At 44.7% G+C, this 21,882-nt stretch overlaps 2 protein-coding genes across 11 annotated transcripts in view; one reads left to right on the top strand and one right to left on the bottom strand.

The window, feature by feature from the left end:
* IFT140 (intraflagellar transport 140) overlaps positions 1-12,308 on the bottom strand; it is an 85,642-nt gene extending 73,334 nt beyond the window's left edge. For 2 of the 8 annotated variants that reach the window (XM_080383390.1, XM_080383393.1), the window contains exons 1-3: positions 8,842-9,276; positions 4,142-4,317; positions 2,711-2,932 (exon numbers count right to left, since the gene is read on the bottom strand). In XM_080383390.1, the coding sequence (XP_080239516.1) occupies positions 2,711-2,932; positions 4,142-4,288 (369 nt within the window). In that variant the 5' untranslated portion in view covers positions 4,289-4,317; positions 8,842-9,276. Of the gene's footprint in view, positions 1-2,710; positions 2,933-4,141; positions 4,318-8,841; positions 9,277-12,168 lie in introns of those variants that run through there. The other 6 variants (XM_080383394.1, XM_080383395.1, XM_080383396.1 and 3 more) reach the window with 4 other exon arrangements.
* An 865-nt stretch (positions 12,309-13,173) lies between these two features.
* CRAMP1 (cramped chromatin regulator homolog 1) overlaps positions 13,174-21,882 on the top strand; it is a 53,511-nt gene continuing 44,802 nt past the window's right edge. The window contains exons 1-2 of one of the 3 annotated variants that reach the window (XM_080383429.1): positions 13,174-13,603; positions 15,824-16,173. In XM_080383429.1, coding sequence (XP_080239555.1) covers positions 15,825-16,173 — 349 coding nt within the window. In that variant the 5' untranslated portion in view covers positions 13,174-13,603; position 15,824. Of the gene's footprint in view, positions 13,604-13,653; positions 15,390-15,823; positions 16,174-21,882 lie in introns of those variants that run through there. The other 2 variants (XM_080383428.1, XM_080383427.1) reach the window with 2 other exon arrangements.

Here is a 21,882-nt window from a genome sequence, read left to right as displayed (position 1 = left end):
TCTTCACAATCCTAACTAGAAGCCACATGGGATGCAGCTGAGGCCTTCCAAGGAAACATTTCCTTCTTTTTCTTCCTAAAAATCAAGAATCAAAGTTCTAACTTCTTTTCAGCAGGAAGATGGTAATATTTATACCTCACACAACTGTTACTAAAGCGTGGTGCTGACTCTTAACAGCTTAAAGAATGTGACATAGCTGTGCATCTGTGAAACTGCTGTACCCCTGTCCCAAGAGACCACTTACAGTTCATGCAACGTTTGCTGGTTACCTCTGGAAATCACAAGATCCTGTGACCTGAAAGCTCATGTCCTGTTGGCTTCTCTCACTTTTCATCCAGCTTTAAACGTCACCCAATTCCAGGGATCCCAAGAAAACTTGCACCATGTATAAACTGGAGGAAAAGCCTGCAGCTTTGTAAAGCTGCTGACCTTCCTTCCATCTATTTCTAGATACCCTATCCTGTATCTAGATAACCTAGTTGCAAACCCAGTTCTGAGTTTGGAACACATGAGATTGGAAACAAAAAAGCTCACTACCTCTTCTAAGCACGACTGGTTATAGAAAGGATGCAGAACTGGTCTGCTTGCAAATGGTATTTGAAAAGGACAAAGGACGTTGACCTTATAATCTGTAAGATTTACTCTTCAGGTATCCTGTATCTTCCCAATCATTCTTAACAACTCAAAGCTTTAGCTTCTTGTTAGAAAGGCTACTTGCTTTATAAATAGGCTTTCATTATAGAAAGCACCTAGATTCTTAGGATTCTTTTACGTGATTAAAGCCTGGAAGTCATCCATGTTACTTGTTGCTTAAAACACAAATTAAGAGCTTTGATTTTCACAGGATCCTATTCCAACTTTAAGCAGTTATTTTCAAATAATTTTCTTGCAACTCTGGATTTATGATGACTGAATGTCCTCAGCTGAGCACTCTGTTATGAAGACCCAGTGAAGATCAAACAGAAACCAAATCAGGACCCCATTATTTATCTTCTTTCTAACGATATTCCTCTAATATGAGCAGAGTATGATCCTAGCAGCACTCACCTAACGGTAGTTTCCTGAATATAAACCTTCATGGGAAACATTTTTAAAATAAACTTAAAAGCTATTGGAAAAGACATAGGAAATGAAGCATACCTATGCTGCACAGCAGACCGTGGTACAACACCCCTGAGTGTTTAACACATGGGGTGAGTGGGCCCACCCAGCACAGTACTGGGCAGACACACCGTCTTGGAGCTGGCCACAGGATGCTGGGCCAGCTGCATGCTCAGCCTCACAGGCCTGGGCTCTGAGCAAGGCTGATAAGCTCAGGCTGGCCACTAGACACACAGCTGCAGATTTTTAAGGACCCACATTTCATTGGTCAGGGACACCAGGGAGTATCTCAAAGTATATTCAGCTGTGTGTTTCACTGTCTGCAGAGGGTAACACAGCTATTTTGCTATAACGAACATCTCGGAGTTCAGCTGTGCTGCTGATCCATATATAGACGTTGGTCCTTCCAACTACAGCAATTGACACTACATGAAACTGAAGACCATTCATGCCAACACATGCACAGGCTTTGTTTTGTCATGTTAAGGTATTTCCCTGAATTCACTGCTTATTCTACTTTGATTATTCCCATCAGAGGAGCAGTTAGGATTGTTGAAATTTGCCTGTAAGAACAGCTATATCTGTTTTAAGATTACTTCATTACTGTGATCTGATACCAAATAAATCCATTGGAAAAAAGTTTCTTCATAAACATAGGGTTAATAGAAGCTGTGGCTTTTATATACAAACAAGGCCTCAGTTACACTGTGCGTGACCTTTTTTTGTCCAGGCAGCATTTTGTCTTTTCTAATAAAGAAGAGGATAAATTAATATTTTACTCAATTTTGAAGTTCTGCATTTCTGTCAAATGCAGCAACAGAATTATACAAAGGATGATTTAAAATTGCATTTCCTCTGACTCATACAGGTAGTAATTCTCAAAGAGCAGAACTGAAATTCTTGGACAAGCTCAAGTTTGTATCAGGGAAAATATAGAAAAATCCACCTTTTTCTTCTTCTTCATTTGCTGACTCAAGAACTGGCAAAACCAGAAACTTCTATGAATACTTAATCCTGAATGCTAAATATTCAATAGCTAGTTTCTCATTTCACTACCTAAAAGAGCAACCAGCTCAACAAGAAATAAAGACTGTCACATTTCAAGTAGTTCCACAACATATTTTTCATACAATAAGCTTGACTCCTTTTTAGAGTATTAATAAAAATATGGGGGGTTGGTACTTAAGTGAGCATTACTATGCATTTACTGCAAATGAATATGTTGTAACTGGAATGTGTTTCTTGACAGCTGGGCTTTATTCCAGAGTTTCCCACAAAACTCATGCATAGACAGGAGCAAATATTCAAATTGTCTATGCCTTAATTGCCCCAGCCATGAAATAGCCTTAAACCCTAATCTGATCAGCACATACTGATGTTAGATGCTTATTTCTTTAAATTGATAGAACAGCAATGAGCACTGAAGAAAAAGTTAAAACTGAGATTTGGTTTCACTGCCATCAGATCTAATTTGTACCTAAAGCGAGGAAATTTCTCTTCCCCACAACTATCTCTTCCCTTAACAATCCATTCCATAACCTCTTTCCATCACAGGGCTTGCAACACTGCCTTCCACATCAAACATAGATCTGGCATTTCAACTACTCACCCCATCACCAGACACAAGGCAGGTACCATTCGTACTCCAGTTTAGGACTGTAATTTTGGTATTATGATGTGGTGGTACAGTGTGATGCTCCTTGTCTTGTTTGTTAAGTATCACAACTTCTCCCGTCTCCCAGCCTGCTGCAAGAATTGGTCTGGAAGGGTGCCAGGAAACTGATGTGACCTGAAAACTTCTCTCAACATGTGCATCAGACACATGTTCTCCCTACAAATGGAAATAAAGGGCAAGCTCAGTACAACAGAAACTCAGTATAAGGATGCAGCTAAACCTTCAGATTCGCTTCCCAGTCAACAAGATATTTTTCTGTGATACAGGACTGGCATGTAATAGAGCTTCCTGCGAGAGATATGAAGTGGCTGCACAAATTCTCTTCACAGATGTTTCACATGGACAAAAGTGTGCTACAACATGCAGCAAATCCACTTGAAAATTGCTAATGAAAACACAGCATTAAATCACTGTCTCACTCTGCTTTTCCACGCTGTTCTTCCTCACAGCACACACAAGCAGCTCTCATTAAATATCAATCTTTCACTTCTGTATGAAAGATGAGGAAGCTTTCAGCATATTTCAAGGTTAAAACCCCCAAGTTTTGAGAAAGGATAGAGCACCTCACTAAGGACAAGAATAATCTAATGCTTAAATAGCTCTTGTACATGGTTTGCAACACTATCTCAGGCAGATCCTTTAACTTCTCTATGTATTTTTCTATTTGTAAAATCTGGATGACAGTTTTTCAAAATGCACTTTGAAAAGTATACATTTTATAGGCTACTTATATTAACACTTAAACATTTCCAGTATGTCTGCTGCTAGATAGCTTGTAGTGCCACTTCCCTAAATAGCCCACTTTTTTTCCTGAAAATTATGCAAACTGAAGTCCTACGCAAGCCTTGTGTGTACAGTTTAGAGTATGCAAAGGAAGTGTCTGTCTACAGGCAGAAACTGTAGTAGGAAACAGCCTACTCAAATGGGACAAGCTGAGTCTAGCAAATCAGTTCAGTCTCAAGGTGGAGAAATTATTTTTTAAAATTACATTTCTTAGTATATTTAATTCACTTAAGAGTTTAAAAAAGAAGCACCATGTGTCCATTTTACTTATAAGCCTGAAATTCTCATAATATGAGAAGTAAAAAGCAAATGAGTAACCACCACAAACAAGACTTAAAGGCTGTAAAAATTAAATTTCATGGAAAGATCAATTTAAGTTTTGAAGATCCTTTTTATAAAATGTGATCAGTAACTGACAAATCTGATGTGTTCTAGATAGCATGGGACATGGATAGTAATTAAAATCCAGAGAGAGAAATTCAAGAAGCCTAAGGAAGGCTGCAAATACATAGATTTAAAAAAGTGAATTTTCAAACCAGCAAAATGATAGCAATTCCGAAAGCAAACCTGCTGCTTATTCACCTGTTCCAGGTAGATATCCACACAGCCCCCAGACGCTGTGCTGATGGAAGCAACTGCCAGGAGTGGATGAAGCGGGTGCCAGGCTATATGAGAAGGGGAGGCAACTGAATCCGGAGCTTCTGTTCGATGATCCACATACACAGCCATCACAACAACAGCTGTCACAGGTTGCAAACCTGTACAAGGAAAACAAACATTTCTAAAAGGTATGCTTAAGTATATAACATACACATGCTAGGTATATATGCTATATAATATATAATATATATAAAATAACACGTATGCTTTAAAAATGTGGAAAAAATAAAACTACAACATCATCTTGTTAATACGCACTACACAGACATGAAAAAGGTCATAGCGGTATTTTAAAAAAAAAAACCAACAAACTAAACAAAAACAAAAACAGAGGAATACCGAGCCTTGTAGTCTGTAGATTCATAGTGCACATAGGCTAGTACCAAACTCTCACCAGTGGCTTGTGCTGGCTTGTTTCAGAGGACTCGGAAAGAACTCAGAATTTGCAATAAACTACTTCCAGTACTTCATCCATCTTTGGATATGATTTTATGTTGTAAAGGCTCTTATCTAGGCTTTCAAGGTAAGTTTTAACAGTTGTCACCACTTTGGAGCTTGTACTGTTGAAATTACACAGTATTAGTTTAACTCGTACTACCCGTTTCCTATGTTTAAACTGTTATCTACATTTGAATGAAAATATTCTAAGTGCTGATGTTCTAAGGAAAAGAACTTGAAAGCAATGCTCTTTTCAGATTTTTGTGCCAGAAAAGGAGGAATTAATCTTAAATACAGAGATGGTTTTGGGGATCTATGTTGTGTGATCTTACTGGCTTGGTTTCAAAAGAAAAACAGCTGGAGAAAAACACCTTGAGTTATTAGTGAATAACTCCGAGACCTGGTGGAAAAAAAGCAGAACAAAACAAAAAAGAAAAAAACAAAAAAACGCCAGCTGCGAAATGTTCAGAAGACTCCTTTGACATTTCAGGGGAAGAGACTTTCTTCAGCACAGCTAAACCATGATTTAAGAACCTGCAGGCACATATATGCATAGCAGTTAGATTTGCCTAAATCACCAAATGGACACCAACACAGGATGTAAACAGACTCTTGTTTTAACATCTCTTTACTTCAAATATTCTGTCAGTGCTTAAAATAAATATTTTGCTTTTAAGAAGGCTGTCTTTCCCCCCAGCCCTGCCAAAAAAAAAAAGAGAAAAATTAAATCAGATTTAACACCTTCGACTAACCACAGATTAGAGAGATGGGTAACATTTTAAAATAAGTTGATAGTTCCATACGTTGCCTCTGATATTACAAGGAACAACATGAACTACCAGATGGGCAAACAGAAATGTGTAGTTAGCCTAAAGACAAGCAATTTGATCTTTCAATGAGATTCATTCACCTTTACCTCCATGTTACAGCAGCATGTGAGTCTAGTTTTATTGCCACACAAAACCACCGCAATAAAACAGTCAAATAAAAATTTGAGTGGTTTTCATGTTTTTAATAGCTTTCTTATCTCTTCAGCTCTGTTCCAAAATACTGTACCCATTCTACCACTTTTGTTCTTACTTCATCTGTTTCATTTTACTCTAACAGGAGAAAAATTTAGTCCACATTTGAATCTAAGTTTTATATAGGCTCAGAATTTGAACTAGAAGAGAAATTCACTTCAGATACTTTGAGATGCCTAAATGAAAAAAACAAACACCACATCAACCAAAACAAAAAACCCCAACACGTTTGGTATGAAATAATGGTTTTATAATACAAAACCATGCAGCTGTAATGCCTTTTCTAGAGCCACTTTTTTCTGGTGTTAAGTGTTCCTTGCATCTATAGTCATAAGTATTACCTATTATTATTGCTATTTCAGTCCCCTTCAGAGAAGGGAAAAGATTTGTTTGTCAAGCTTACAAACTGCTTCTCTTGATCAACTCATTAATAGCCAATGATCCCTTTCAGCATTAATAGACAGCAAGAACAATTTTTCAGTCAACATTGTATGTATTCAAAGAGACAGAGTAGCATTTACTAAAACAAGATTCAGTGATATTGTCATGCAAATTATGGACAATCCCTAATATAAAATAATTTTCAGCATCTCAAGAACTATACAAAATTGTACAAGAGACTGCTATATACAAATAGTTAATTTATTTGTGTAAGTGGATTACTCAGTGATGTAAAAATCACTGAACCAATGTTCATTTGCTTGCTGTAATCTTGGGAATTCATTAGTCACGTTTACTGTTGCTTCAAGCGTGTGTACTTAAACTGCAGCTTTGACAGATGCTTCTTCAAAGAAGCTGTCAAAAAAAAAAAGAAACCAGTAGCACTATCTCTACAAATTATTCTGGCACTACATGTTCTATTTTTTCAGGGTCTAAAAGAAGAGAATTTCTGGAAAAGTTAAACATTTTGTGGCTTGGAATAGAACATGACCAAGTCCAGATATCTGATCTCAGTAATCAGATTAGATACACCTGATGGATGCTTCTGAAATAACCCACAAGCACTTCATAAAACCCCTCAGAGTTCATAGAATCACAGAACAGTTTGGGTTGGAAAGGACCTTTAAAGATTATCTAATCCAAGACCCTGTGTGGGCAGGGACATCTTTCACTAGATCAGCTTCATCTATGCCCTGTGCAACCTGACCTTGAAAATACCCAGTGATGGGGTATCCACAACTTCTCTAGGCAACCTGTTACAGTGTCTCACCATCCTTATCACAAAACTTTTCTTCCTTATGCCCAAACTAAACCTACCCTCTTACAGTTTAAAACCATTAGCCCTCACGCATCAGTACAGGCCTGGTAAGAAGTCTCCCTCCACTCTTCTTACAAGCCCCTTTAAGTACTGGAAAGCTGCTCTGAGGTCTCCCCAGAGCATTTCGTTCTCCACACTGAACAACCCCAACTCTCTCAGTCTTTTCCGTACAAGAGAGGTGTTCTACCCCTCTGACTATGTTCATGGCCCTCCACCAGACCTGCTCCAACAGGTCTGTGTCTTTCCTTTGCTGAGGACTCCAGAGCTGAACTCAGTACTGCCAGGGGAGTCTCACCGGAGTGGAGGGACAGAATCCCCCCCTCAAACTGCTGGCCATGCTGTGATGCAGCCCAGGATATGGTTGGCTTTCTGGGCTGCAAGTGCACATTGCCAGCTCACGTCCAATTTTGCATCCACCAGTACCCCCAGTTTGTTCTCCACATGGCTGCTCTCAATCCCTTCATCCTTCAGCCTGTACTGATACTGGGGATTGCCCTGACCCAGATGCAGGACCTTGCACTTGGCCTTGTTGAACTTCATAAGGTTCACGCTGGCAAACATCAGACATGACACTAATGTCTGCCCACACAGAAAAGTTAAAGAGAGGTTCAAGGTCATTCTCTGTCCCTCTTCTTAACTGGCCAGACACAAGGCAGGTCTAGTCCAGACATCACAGACCCATACCAACGTGGCCCCGTGCTCGTGGTATCGTGTCCTTTGGGGAAATCAAGCCTTATTTCAGGGTTTATCAGCTCACCAGTCATATGCCACCAATACAGGGGCCAATGCAGATTGATAACCGGCCATCACCTCAGAGCATGAGCAAAGGATTGTCTTTGTCTGCACCCACCAACATAGACATGCGTCAGATTTCACAAGGAATCAGTCATTTTACGAGGAAGATTATCCTCTGATATAGGACAATCTCCCTCCAGACAAACCTCTCAATTCACTACTTACAAGTTGAAGGATTATTAAAATAAATTACAAACCAAATAGCTTTTATTTGTTTGGTTTGAATGTTCTGGGATTTAGATAGATAACATCAGGATTCCTACTGCTACAACTAACAGCAGTGAGCCAGAATATATGCACTTATTTCAAAAGACAATCATCTACACCAGGAAATTTTTGTTTTTTTAAAAAATATGTTATTCTGTCTTTGGTGACAATTATTAAAAAGCTACTTTTACGCTCTGTCTGACAATGTTGTCAGCACATTTAGCATCTAAAGGAGGCTGATTATGATTAGGTTTGCTATTCTTGTGGAACTGCTACCAGCCACAAGCTTATGAGAAAACCCATCACCAAGCATGTTCATAAGGTGTTTCCCTGACAAGTCTTCACAACTACCTATGTAAAACCACAGGTTTCTCTTATAATCCCAATCTATAAGAAATGCTAGCTTTTACATTTGAAAATGCTTAAAATAGCCCCAGAAAAAGAATTGGAACACAAAATTGAGTTATGCTACAAAAAGATGGCTGACGACTGAATATTAATTCCTCTAACCAGCAAAACACGAAGAATAAATAGTAAAAATTTGATTAAATCCTGAACCCGCACCAAGGGTGAAAAGGCGCCGAGGCGAGCCCTGCCTGCTTCTGCCCGGGGCCAGCGCCTCGCGTGGGCCGAAACCTGCGTGGGCCACCTCGGCCGAGCTGCAGGGAGCACTCGCCAGCCCGCAAGGAGCCGCCGCTGCCGGCCCCGGGCGCGACAAACGCGCGGGTCCCGCCCGCCCCGGTCCCGCCGCCCGCCCCGTTGCCTCAGGCTCAGCGCCACTGGCCCCGCTCCCGCCGGCCGGGCCCAGACCGACCGGGGAGAAGCCGGCCAAGCCTCTGAGCGTGCCCGGCGCCCTCGCTTGAGCCGACCGCAGCGAGCCAGGGCCCCTCGCCCGCCCCTACCTGCCGGCGGCCCCGGAGTGCGGCCCCGGCGCTGAAGGCCGCACCGGCTACGCGAGTCTTCGCGTTACCCCTGACAACGGAGAGCCTCGAGCACGGAAACTCCCAACCTGGAGCCGAAGAGTCACGGGAATAACCGAAGCCGTCCGCTCGCACACCGAAGAGAAGCGGAAAGTGCCGAACGCGCTCGGCTGCGGCGCCCCGCGGTGCCCCGCAGGCGAGCCGGGGCCGGTAGCGGAGCGGGGCGAGCAGCGACCGCGCCGCACTGACTCTCCGCCGCCCTCGAACGGCGCCCGGGCGCCATGGTCAAGCATCAGCAGCTGCCTTCAGTTATGTCATGCATTAACGCTGCGCTGTAGCCCCCCAAAGCTCTCCCGCCGCTGTGCCTACACCCCACCCTCCCCTCCTCCAGCACCCCCGGGTGCAGCCAGGGACAGCGCAGCTCCATCCCCAGTCCTCACCCGTGCTGGGCCTGCATTCAGCCTTCACGGCCAGGTTTACTCAAAACAGAGAATTCAAGATCCAGTCCTCATACTGCTGTCAACTCCACAAATGTTTTAAATTCCTCTGAAGTCACAACATTTCCACACAAGCGGATGGAAAGGAGCCACTCCAACACAGCTGTGACCAGCAATTTCTGCATGCACTGACTTATGTTGACTCTGGCCATGTGTAACATATTCTGCAATTTATGTGGCATTTCACACCTTTTCCAATTATACAGAAATTACTGGGACCCTTCTGACAAAAAAAAAAAAAAAAAAAAAAAAAAAAAAAAGTCAGTTTTGTTAGGCAAGTAGGAAAAAGTACTAGGTGGGAGGCAGACTTCATTAAAACACTCTATGTCTCCTCCAAAACTTAAAGATAGGCTTTAGGTAGGAAGGCAAAACACTGGCTTTAGACTGTCTTACTACAAGCTCAGCAACCCCTCTAGAACAAACTGTTCTGAGCACCAGCACTGACAGTCCCATTTCGTGTAGCTTTTTATCTTCTCTCTTACAAGGCATCAGCTCCAAGAAGGTCATTTCTGGCATCTCTTCTTGGTGGATTCTTGGACACATAATAACACCTTTAGCTCACATTGGTGCCACTCCCAAAGCACAGTGCCCACAGGATTTTTTGAGAGCATCAGACTTGGAGCATTTCAGCAGACCATGTGGGCAGATGCCTTGTTTTCTCAGACCAGGCTAATGGGGAAACTATTGCAATTACATAGTACAATCAAGTTGGAAATACATGGCCAGCAGGAGCCTCAGGCAATCATCTAGTCTATAATACCTTTCTGGGCTGGAATAAAAATCATCTGAAAACCTCACTGACTGTCTCTGCTCAAGTGACCACTTTTACAGCTTTCATAATTGCCTCGTTCAATGTTACACAAAATTTTGCCCAGTAACTGAACTAGACATCCCTACTTGTGCATGCTTAGCTGAATATTAAAGTTCCCTGCCCTCCAATACCCAACAGAGAAGACCTGCTGTAAAGGATTTGTATCCTAAACAGACAAATGAGCAGGGCATCCTAGGATACAGAGATCTTCCTTCCTGCACACTGCACTCATAAAAGATGTCTAACAGCTCTGAGTCCCTGTAGTCCCAAGACAGATTTCAGGAGTGCAGTCCCACACAGTGCATTTCATCCCTTCCTCTAAGGGCTTGACCTCAGATGCCGAGGGGGGGGGGAAAAAAGTTTCACGATTAGGTGCTTCCTATTTAGTAAGCCATAAAGGATTAACAATAGGTGCATGACCTTTGGTTTAAATCCTCTTACCTGAAACAGGAAAGAACTATTTTAGTAACATGAAGATCATCCATTACCATTTGTCAGATTAAATAACTTAAGAGCCTTTTAGCACAAATGAGTTATGAATGAAACTTAGTAGCTTCTAAATAACCTAAAAAGGAAATACAGGACAACATGCACTGTACTGGTGGCTTTTACATCTAAGATTTTTGGAAGAGTATTTTCATGTTATAAATAATGTAATGATCATGCACATTACATGCAGAATTAAAAAAAACAAAACAAAACCACATACAACAGAAGAATTAACTTTGTCCTTCTCCTGGACAGTTCTGTATTGCTTGATCCATTTCTAATAAACATGCAATTTGTTATCATACCTTAAAATACACAGGATGCACAGCAAATCCAAGTTAATGTTCTTGCCTAGTCTATAAAACCATGGCAACAAACACAGAAAGTTTATTTGCATTTTGTATCTGTGCAGGTCTGCCAAAGCATGATCATGGACCCTCCCTACTATTAAAAAAAGAACGAAAGAAAGTTCAAGTGTCTTTTGACATCTCAACCTACCCCCTGCCTCTCAGCTCTTGTCCAACTCCTTTTTATTCAGTCTTTCTTTCACAAACATTTACACACATGAGCAATTTCACACCTTAACAGTCCATTTGATGCAATGGGGCTATTCAAGCATATAAAGATATTTACATACAGAGAGAATGGAAACCTTCAACTCTTGAGCTCCTTGGGGAGCTGAACATACCTTCATGTTTCTTTGCAAAGCACCATGGAAATACATAGCACTGCAGATGCAGAATGCATCATTTCCTGTCAATATTGTAAAAATCGGTTGGGGTCAAACCAAGTGGCAAAAATAAGCCATACGATCTTGTGCTACATTGTAACAAAACTGCAAAAATACTCTCTCAAAAAACAACAACCCATCCTAATTATTTCGAAGATTTAAATGCAAAGCTTTACAGTGGAGACAAGCCCATTGAGCAATTCTGCTCTCATTTTGTTTACAAATTCCATTTATAGCAATACACTTGGTTACTCACAAATACGTTCTACAGCATATTTATAGAAGACACCGAGCCCAAGACATATTCAAGTTTAGTTCATCGTTGCAAGATAATTACTTGCAACACTCTCCATGAGAGCCCAATCTTCCATAATGCAGATGTCATCGTGAAGTTTAAGCTGCTAAGACACTGATTTCTAAGGTATAGCTTACAAAGATTTGCCTCAGAAGAGGGCTAAGACGTCCTTTCCTGCTACGATAGTAACACAGTTTCAAAAAGAGGATGATCTAATGTTCCTTCTACAAAGAATTTAAGAAAAAAACCTGTATGTCACACAGTACCAGTTGAAAGATTTTTGGAAATCATTGTTCCTAGCAATTAACGTGAAGCCAGCTCATGAAAGTACCAGAGAGCAGTCACTGGAAAACTGGCCACAGCAGTAGAGTAGCAAGAAAAATTCAACCTCCTTTAATTCAGTACATCACTGAGTAAAGCTTCTTCATTCTGGAGATGGTTTATTTTAAAAAATAAAACTAAAAAATTCCCACTTCAGGGTACTTACACAAGTGTAAGCTCTGCAAGAACACGGGAAGCTGCGAAGACACTAGGTCTTCCCAGGAGGTTACACGTGCCTAACTTCACGTGAGTTACTTGTAACCTTTACGAAGACCTGATCTAACCCTTTCGCCGGTAAGCAGCGTGCTGCCAAGCGAGCCGCAGCGCCGCGGCCGGTGGGGCTCCTGCGGGGCGGCCGAGCCCCACCAGAGGCGGCAGGCGGGGCCCGCGCAGGCCGTTCCCGTTCAGAAGTGCCCCCTCACCCCCCACCCCGACTAACAAGGAGCGGTAGGCTGAGGCCAAGGAGCCATGCTCGGTAGTAGCCCCGCGGCACAGCAAAGCGCGGGCCCGGCGGGCGCCCCGGCGCTGTCCCAGCCGGTTCCGAGGAGAGCGACAAGAGCTCCGAGGGAGAGCGTCCCCCAGCCTACTCCTCATACCCCGACGGGCACAAGGCAGCAGGAGCAGCGAGGGCTGCTGCCGCCGCGATACCCCCCCCCCGCCCCGCGGCGAGCCGGGCCTCGCCTGTGCCGCGGGAGAGCCCCGCGCTGCCGTCACCGCCCGGCTGTGACCCGCCCGATACAGCCGGTACCGCGGGCAGCGCCCCACACACCCCCCCCGGCCTCGCCCAGGAGCACCGCCCTTTCCCGGCAGGCCATGAGGGCACGGCCACATGCAAATCACCGCCTTTCTGGCCAATAGAAACCTAGATCACGTCCAAGGGCCCCGGCTATAGGGCCCTCAATTGGTTCTTCTTTTAGCCAGTCAGCAGCCGGCTCTCGGGATTCGTCTCGCCCTCTGACAGACACCAGCCACCACCTCTTCCTTTGCGTCGAGCTGCCGTCACCCGCCCCGCGCCGCGCTTTGTTTGGCTGGCCCTGGGGCCCCGCCCCCGCCTCTCGCCTCGCTCCCGTTTGCCGCTAGCCAATGGGGCGCCCTGCGTGGGGTCCCGGGGTGGGGAGCGCCGGCGCGCTCAGCTGGGCCCGCGCGTTGCGTCCCGGCCCGCCCCCTCGGCCCGGCGCAGTGTGACGAGGAAGCGGAACCGCCGCGGCCCGGACTCCACCGCGGCCCGCTCTGCGCCCGAGCGCGGGGCCGGGGGCGCCGGCGGAGTGTGGCCGAGCGCGGGGCGCCAGGGGGCCGCGGCGCCGGCTGGGGGCGTTGAGGCCCAGTGGGGAGCCGGCGGTGCCGGGACCGCGGCCGCGGTTTCGGAGGAGCCCGGGGAGCAGAGGTCGCCTCCGCGGCCGGGAGCAGGGCTGCCCCTGCCAGCAAAGCTGGGAGGGGCGCTGGGCTCCGCGGTGGTCGTCGGGCGCGCTGGCCTGCTCCCGAGGTGGCGGGTCCGGGGCGCAGCCTGGGGGTGCCTGGGGCTGCGGGAGCCAGAAGACCCGAGACGGCTGCCGGCGGGAGCGCTGGAGCGCGGAGCCTGCGCGGCGGCATTGATGCGGCAGGTGAGTCTCGGGGCGGGGGGCGGAGCGGAGTTTTATGGGGGGGGGACGGGGGACGGCGCCCTTGGCCCCCGTGGGGCCGGGCCACCGGTCAGCGGGGAGCGGCGGCCCTGGGGTCTGCGGGGAAAGCGTCCTCTCTGAGGGGGCTGGGCTCCTGTAGCGGGCAAGGCGAAGGGACGGCGGCCCAGCACGAGGGTCTGGCGGACCAAAGCAGCCGGGCTAAGAAGATTTTCCCTCGGGAAGAGAAAGGAAAAGCAGGGGCAGCGTGAAAACGGGAGGGGAGAGCAGCTGAGACGGGCACCCTGGGTGCCGGGCACCGCTCCCCGCAGGGCCAGGCAGGACGCTGCGGGGAAGCAGGGCAGGCGGTGTGATTTGCTGCCCCAGCCCTGGAAGTGACTGTCCCCAAGATGAGTTTCTGGGGTATCCCCCGTTAGTTGTTGGAGGGTGCCACTGGATGCATAATTTCATTTATAGTCGTGATAAAACTAGAAATCAAGGAGATAAAAGGCTTACTTAAGTTTGTCAGCACAGACTATCAGAGTTAGAAGATTTCTGTCCTGAAAACTTGAAAACGCTCTAATTCTTGTTGTGTGGAGACAAGCTTGTTTGCAATTGGGGACCTGTCAGGTGAACGGTTAACCAAGTTTTAGTATGACTTTAGATCCACAGCTCAAATCAGTTTGAATGTTTGCAAGGAACGGAACATTGCCCGACGCAATTTGGAACAGGTAGATTCAATGGCTTCACTGCAAATCGCGAGAGGGAAAAGTATTGGTTTAGTAGTAGGACTACAGTCTGTGAACTGTAGAGTCTCACAAATTTGTATGCCATATAATGCTGATGTGTCTTGTTTATTTTCAACCACGTTATTCTGTTGTCAGGCTAATCCATAGCCATTGCATTCTTTATTTGTGATATTCAGAATTTCCTTCTCTTGCTGGTCTTTATCTCTGCCCTCAATTAAAGTTGGACTGTGGCTCCTGTTCTGGTGACAAGGCGGCTGCATTGCAGCTGCTACTTCTTTCTGTTTTGCTCGAGGTGGTTACTTTCTTGGGACTTGACTTCTAGGGATGGGGTCAGTGATATTTTTCTACCGCCTTTAAGAATAAAAAACAACCCAGTTGTTGGGTTTTGGCGGATAACATGATTTAATGCCTTAAGCTTTTGGGTGTCTATCTGGTACTTTGTTCCAGGATTTAACCCCCCCTAACTTTAGAATCGAGAGGCTGTATGAGGTGGGACGAAGAGGGAGCAGGCCGCCCCGGCGGGTGGCCCCGGTGGCCGATGCGGTGTGCAGGTAGCTGGGCTGAGAAGGAGGCCCGGGAGCCGCCGGCCCTCGGGCAGGTGATGGCTTAAAACTTTTTTGCCCGGTCCCCCCGACGTGAGGGGCGTGGAGCCGCCGGCAGAGCCCTCGGGTACCGGGGCATCGCAAACGGGGTGCCGCTGAGGTGGAGCAGGCGGGCCGGGAGCTGCGGGCCGGGCAGCCGGGCCAGCCGGGCCGGCGCCGGGGCCCGCGGTGACAGCGATGCTCGGGGCGGCGGGGCGGCCGGGCGCGGCGGAGAGGTGCCGGGGCTCCGGCGGGGTGGGGGCGGAGGGGGAGCTGGAAGCCTCGGTAGCCTTGGCCAGTCCCAGCCCCAGAGACACACACACACACAGAGAGGAGGAGAAGCCGCCGCCGCCGCCGCCGCATCTGGGAATATGAACCCCCCCCCCGCGGCAGGTCGGATCGCCGCGGCTCCATGGTGAGGAGGAAGAAGAGCCCCCCTGGGCCCGAGGAGCCGCGGAATGGGTAGGATGGGGGGCCGGGGGCGGCCCGGCCCGGCCGCGCTGCCCTGCTCTGCTCCGCCGGGCTCGGCGGCTGCCTTTCCTCTCGGCGGCTGTCGAGCGCTTCCACACGCCCGAGTTTGGCTGGGCGATTTCTCCGGCAAAGGCGCCCCGAACCCCTTCGGGAGGGTGCCGGAGGGCTGCCGGGGGGGCCCGGCTGCCTTTTGGGCCGGTTTGGGGGGGGTTCCGGCGGGGCTTTCCCCCTCCCGCCCTCGGCACAGGTTGTTGGGTCGGGACAGCAAACGAAAGGGGATTTAGTAACAAACAACGGCGGCCATGTTGAGAGGAATTTCTGCAGCTAAACTTCTCCCCTCTCAGCCCAGGGATTTCTCGCCCTCTCTGGGGGGCTCCCCGCCCTGACTCTGTGCCCCCCTCTTTTCTCTCTCTCCCCCCCCACAGGATGACAGTGAAACTCGGAGAGAGCAGTGGGGAGGAAGGGGTGAAAAAGCTGGGCAAGAGAGCAGGAGGAGATGAGGAGTCCCTGGAAGAAGAAGGGGCAGGAGGAGGAGGAGAGGCAGCTCCAGGCAGCAGCAGCACAAAGAAAGAAGAGAAGATCATTAACAGCAACCGTAGCAGCAGCCCCCCACCGAACCCCAGCTTGTCGCAGGCCCCGGCCTCCCTCCAGCCCTCCCACAGCCAGGACCAGCATCATTTTCTCAGGTCCAGCGTCAGGCCTCAGAGCAAGAGGCTGAAGAAGGATTCCCAGGCATCCTCCTCAGTTGGCAGCAGCACTGCTGCAAAAGGCAAAGGTACTGGGCTTTGGGCACCCTTCAAACACGCGAGCAGGGCTGGGGGGGGTCACCTGTGGGCCTGGGGGTTGTCATCCTCCTGTAGATGCCATCTTTTGTTTGGTTTTGGGGAAGGTGTTTTGGGGCTTGTTTCTCACAGTAGCTGAAATCCTCTTTGTGTCCCAAGGCTTCAGCTTCTCTGCTGCCCACTGTCCCCTTTGCACTTACAGAAATGGGGGGGTTACATGCCTATGTGGAGGAGGAAAACATCTGCATTATGGAAGCAAATTTTTAATTCCTGTTTTTCATCTCTCAGGTTTTAGGGAATTCCCGTATTTTGGTTAGGAAATCAGGCTCTAGCTAGCTGTGTAATCAGGTAGCTGCACTCTGAGTTCTGTTCTTGGATAATAACAAAATATTCATTCTAGGTAAAGAAGTGGGGGGAAAACAACCCAGAAGGTGTTGGTAATTTCCCCAAATTATTTCTATGACCATTTTACCCAAGAAACTGTTTTGGAAACAGCTATGAAATACACATATTGCCATACTTGCTCCTAAGGTCGTGAGTCCTGTGTTACTGGCTCAGAACAGTTTGGGCATTTTCATATGATTTTGGTTTAAAATTGTTTTGCATACATCTGAATGTTTGTGTGTGTGTACATACCTACACATGCTTTTTCACTTTAGCATTGTAGATCAGAACTTGATGTTTTTCAAAGCTGTTTCTTGAGTAGCTAGAAGACAGCAGGGGTATTTGAATACCTTGGTGCTATTGTGTGTGCTCAGCAGTTACTGGATGACACCTGGCACGGTAGTTGAGCTGTATGTGAGACTAATTTTGGGTACCTTGTGTTATTTTCTGTTAATTTTTGAGAAGAAAAAATCCAAACCTCTGAGATTTCTTCAGCATTTGAAATAACAAAGTTTACTGTTGTAAAACATGATAAAACTCCACGTAGCGTAAATGTGTCTTGGAGATTACCTCACTCTTTGGTCCATTACGGCGGTATGCACATGCTGGGTGTTAGGTAAACATTAAAAATTACAACAGTTTTTTGTTAACAGTGATAAAGCAGTACAAATTGTGATATTTTAGTTATTACATAGCACAAAAAAATTCTTGAAATCAGTTGCTTGATAGTTAGTTTATATAATTGACTAAAGTATTTTTTAATACCTTAGTTAGGCCTCTTTAATCTCTTAAAACTTTTTGAGTGGAAAAACTCCTATGCGTCATGTTGGAGGACAGAAGGAAAGGCCTACATAATTTTTTCTCCTAGTTGCATTGAACCAAATAAACAAATGGATAGAATACCCAGGAGTGTTTAGCTACAGGTAATTATTTCAGGTGTTGTAAGTAGTATTGAATGTGAGAAGGTGTTTCCTTGGAATACATGTTGTCCATGGTTGACAAGTCAAATACACACATTTGAAGTTATTACATTGCCTTCAAAGTGTATGCACGTGTGAACAAAACACATGTACCTTTGTGCACGTGTGTATTCATGTTTGTATATTTGTACATAAACATTCATTTCCAATTTTAGAGTGGCAGAATGATTTTTAACTAGGTGTATCGACACAATTGAAAAACAAACTTAGTTTATTTTGCAATTCAGATTCCAAAATAACCCAAATAAAATTATATACAGAATGGAAAATTTTATTTCCGTAATCAGTCACAGATAGTGCTTGTAATCACTGTACCTGACGATGTTGTCAAGTTTGGGGAAACTTCTTAAATCATTGGGATTGACAGTTGGTAGTAGAATTTATGGTTATGCTTTCACTTTTTGAATTGCAAGACCAGCCGTAGCTCTACTTGGCTAGTTTTGATGTGGACGCATTGAAGTTGATTATTCTGATACAGCTGAGGTCATAACTGTCAGAACTTGGAGAAAAAGAGCCATGGAGCGCGATCCTTTCTAATTTGAGTTCTTTACATTCAGGGATGCATACTGAGAGGTTTTCCAGGCTCGTCTGAATTCTCCCTAATGGAGTGTCTTGTGATCAGAATTTATAGGGCTTTGCATTCCAAGAGAAGTGTCTTACAGATCTAGCTTCCAATAGGGAACGAATGTGAGGGTGAAGATTGCTAGTAAAGACTGGACCTAAATCCTTCCACTTGCTGTCCCACCAACTTTCTCTTCCCCCTGTAAGTATAAAAATGATAAAAAGCTTGAAAGCCTGTGCTTTGGATTGGCTCTGAAAACGAGAAGCTTTTCCATTTTGAGCACCGCAGTCAAGGTGATGGCTGCAAAGGCAAATTTAACATTGGCCAGCAGGAGTGGCTAGACCATGCTTGTGCTTGGTCCAGTGAAACCAGAAATTTGGTTTTGTTGATAGTCTTTCAAAATGCTATGTAGCCCTTAAAATTTTATTAAAGTGGTCCTGCTTTTAGAATTGGTATTCTAAAGTGAAAACTCTTTCAAAGTTCCGAAGGAGTGCAATCAATAAACTTAATTTCTTTCAAATTGTTACTCAGCAGGCATTGGCTTGTCCTGATCATGCTTTTAAAAGTACAAATAGTGTTGAAAATAGTATTTTTTTTAAATAGTATTTTAAATTTTATTTTGAAAATAGTAAATTTTTTTTGTCTGTTGCAGATCCATTTGTGCTTTTAGGGCGCTTCATTGTAGCGAACACATTATTGATAATGTAAACTTTACTGTAAACTGTAGGAAGAGTATGCCCACCCAGCAGCTGCTGACTTTTCAACTTTACCTTACTATGGTTCTGGGAAGATTGTTCATAATAATTCTCAAATTCTGCCTAGTAGAATGTATAAATGCATTGCTTATTTTCAGGTTACCCTGAATGTAATCTTTAATTGCATCTTTGAATTCTGTTTCTTGCCTTTTTTGTGCACTTTTGAGTTTAGGGCAAAAGTGGCATAGAAAGCAGCATAGTAAAATGAAGTTTGAAAACTATTTCACTTCAAACAGCCAACCCATTTTGGATTGCTGAAAGGTTTATAAAATTTCCTGCACAAACATCTAAATCTGTGGGGTTTGGTTTTGTTTTGTTTTTAAGAATTCTTATTTTGAAATGTTAGTTACATTTTTGTTGTATTTTCAAGTTCATAGTCTACACCTCAACTAATGCATGACTTTTTGAAGTATGAATGCTTTAAGTAAGTGTTGAAGTAACTTGCATGAAATTAGCAGAAGAACTTGAAGGAATAGTGGAGTGGAGACAGTTTGAGAGTTCAAAAGCAGGGAGGTTCGTTGAGGGGAAGGAAGCAGACCAATATAAGGCTGCTGAAAAAGAGGGATTTCTGAGAGTTTACTTCTGAAATACAAATGTTGCCAAGCACAGGTTTTAAGGTGTGTTTTGGGGCTTTTTTCCGTGAAAGTGGTTAGAACATGCATGTGTATGCTGCGACCACATTGGTAAAAGCAAATGTGGAATATGTTGCCATCATGTGCTGTAGATTTAGTTTGAAGTAGAGTGTTCCCATTTCTGTGTTTTTATCCATTTTCTGAATGCAGAATGAAGTCAGGAGGAAAAAGTAATAAAGTCTAACAATGATGAGCTGAAGCTTGAAGATGTCTTTTATGCCATTGCTCTAGATTTATTCATAAAACGTGTAGAATGGCCCAAACAAGTATTTGGATTTGTGTTGCAGTAGGAGGCAGTTCTTTCCTGAAAAAAGGATCATTCAGCTGAAAGCATTAATTGAATTAAAATGTTCCATCTTTTGGCATCATATAAAACTTGCTAGAAGGCAGTCCGGTTTGTTTCAGTGCAGCAAAATGTGTGTCCCATAGCACACGGTTTAAATTAACTACTGTCCTCTCGTGGAGAGGATGTATGTACCGAGGTACCCAATATATGTACTTACAAGATGATTTTATTTTATCTGCCCAAATATTTATGCTGCAGAATGTATTGTAATATTAATTTGAAATGTCATTCCTCCAGCATTATTTCTCCAGGGCATGAATGACTCTTCAGAGACTACTGGCACTTGTTTTCATGTTTTCCTTAATTCTGTCCACCTCATTTACACTTGGTACTTCTCCTTCCGTCCTACCCTGGCATGCTTTCATTGATTCTTTGCCCTCCCATTTACCCCTGTTCTCCCTCCCTTCCTTTGAAAGTGGCTCAGACCCAGAACTCCTCAGTATCCCATGCCACAAGAGAAGGATTTTTTTTCATGTGCCCTGTGTAGTAGGCACTGAACTTTGAAAGATGCCTGTCTGCAAGGCCGCACAACTGTGCGATTTGGATGGAACTTCTTTCTAGGCTTTACGGGTATTTTCTAATGGAAGAGCAAGAGAATAATGATTTACTGGACATGGGGGACTAACCAAATTTATTATAAACTGTGTTTATTTTTTACAGCTATGCTTGGTTAGCTCAGTGCTGCATTTGATACGTTAGATATTAAATACATACTGTCTGTAGAAAAGCAGCCTTTCAGTATAGTTTTGTTTGTAGACTCCTGTTGATAATTGATACTGTATATGTTTAAACACATTCAACTACATCTTGGTTGTGCAAATCTTGTAAATAATAAGAGGCAGAAGAAGCTAGACTGTCTGTATCCTTGGATATAAGGATGCTTACTGGCCATGTTTAAAACTTTGGATGTTAATATACAAGAAGAACACAGTGTGGTACAACCATGCAATATGGCATAAACTGTCCTGGACTTACCCTTCTTAGGAGTCCCTGCTATTTACTGTGGAGGCATACAAGGTAGAATCTTGTTTTCCACTTACATTAGTACTCAAAATGAAGCATTGACTTGCAGGGAATGTGTCTGTTTCTTTTCCTCTCTCATCTGTATTCTCTTCTCAGCTACAATTCTTGGAGACGAAAGCAAACTGGATCCAGCCTGCAGCTTTGTTGGGTTGCCCTTCCACAGAGCAAGCAGCTTCGCATAAATTCTGAAAGTACGCACTTTCTGTGGGATCACCTGATTCATTTCTTCACTGAAGTGCATGATGTAGTATCTGCCATTAGAAAGATAAGTGGCTAGAAATGGGGCTCGTTTACCAAGCGATCAGAAAGGAAGTTTGGATGTTTGTCTTCAGTTGCTTTTTCATTAAAATTGAGGAGTAAATGTTCATTGAGGAATGCTCTGCAATGGGAAACGCATTTGTGCCACAGAATGTGTTTGAGGCTTTCTGGAAAGTATAGATCATAGCACCTTAGCCCAGCTCTGTGGGCAGCAGATGTTTTGATGCACAATTTCATAAGACTCTGAGCAGTAATGCAGGTTTGTGAGGATAAAATAGTCACTCAGATGTGTTTTCTGGTGTGGCCTCCTTAATGAATCTTTACTGAAACCTCTTCTGAAGGTGATCTCGCGTAGTTTATCCCTGCTATTGCCTCTTGTAGAACCCCAAAGAGAAGAAAGAATGTTCTGAAGGAAAATTTCTGGCATGTCACAAGTTGGCATTCACTTCCTGTGCTTTGGGGAGTGAGTTTAGCATCCTAATGCTCTGCATTTGGCCTGCAGCATGCAAGAGTCTTTGAAAGTACCATCTTGTTCATGAAGGTATTCACTGATAGATGTTCCACCTACAGTTGGCCTGTGACCTCTGAAGAAGCTGAGAATTTTGCAAACTAAATCTATAGAACACCAACAAGAGAACCAGCGTGTGTGTTAAGATACATGTGTGTAGTGGGGATTAACTCTGTGGATTCTGGCTTCTGTGGACATGGAATCTGTCGTAGAAGATACAAATAAGCTGGCATGTAAGAGCTGCCAGTGGAAAA

The sequence above is a fragment of the Falco punctatus genome (assembly GCF_963210335.1).
Source record: "Falco punctatus genome assembly, chromosome: 4".
Classification (NCBI taxonomy): Eukaryota; Metazoa; Chordata; class Aves; order Falconiformes; family Falconidae; genus Falco; species Falco punctatus.
The sequence above is the reverse complement of the archived record's forward strand: the minus strand, read 5'-3'. Positions and strand labels throughout refer to the sequence as shown.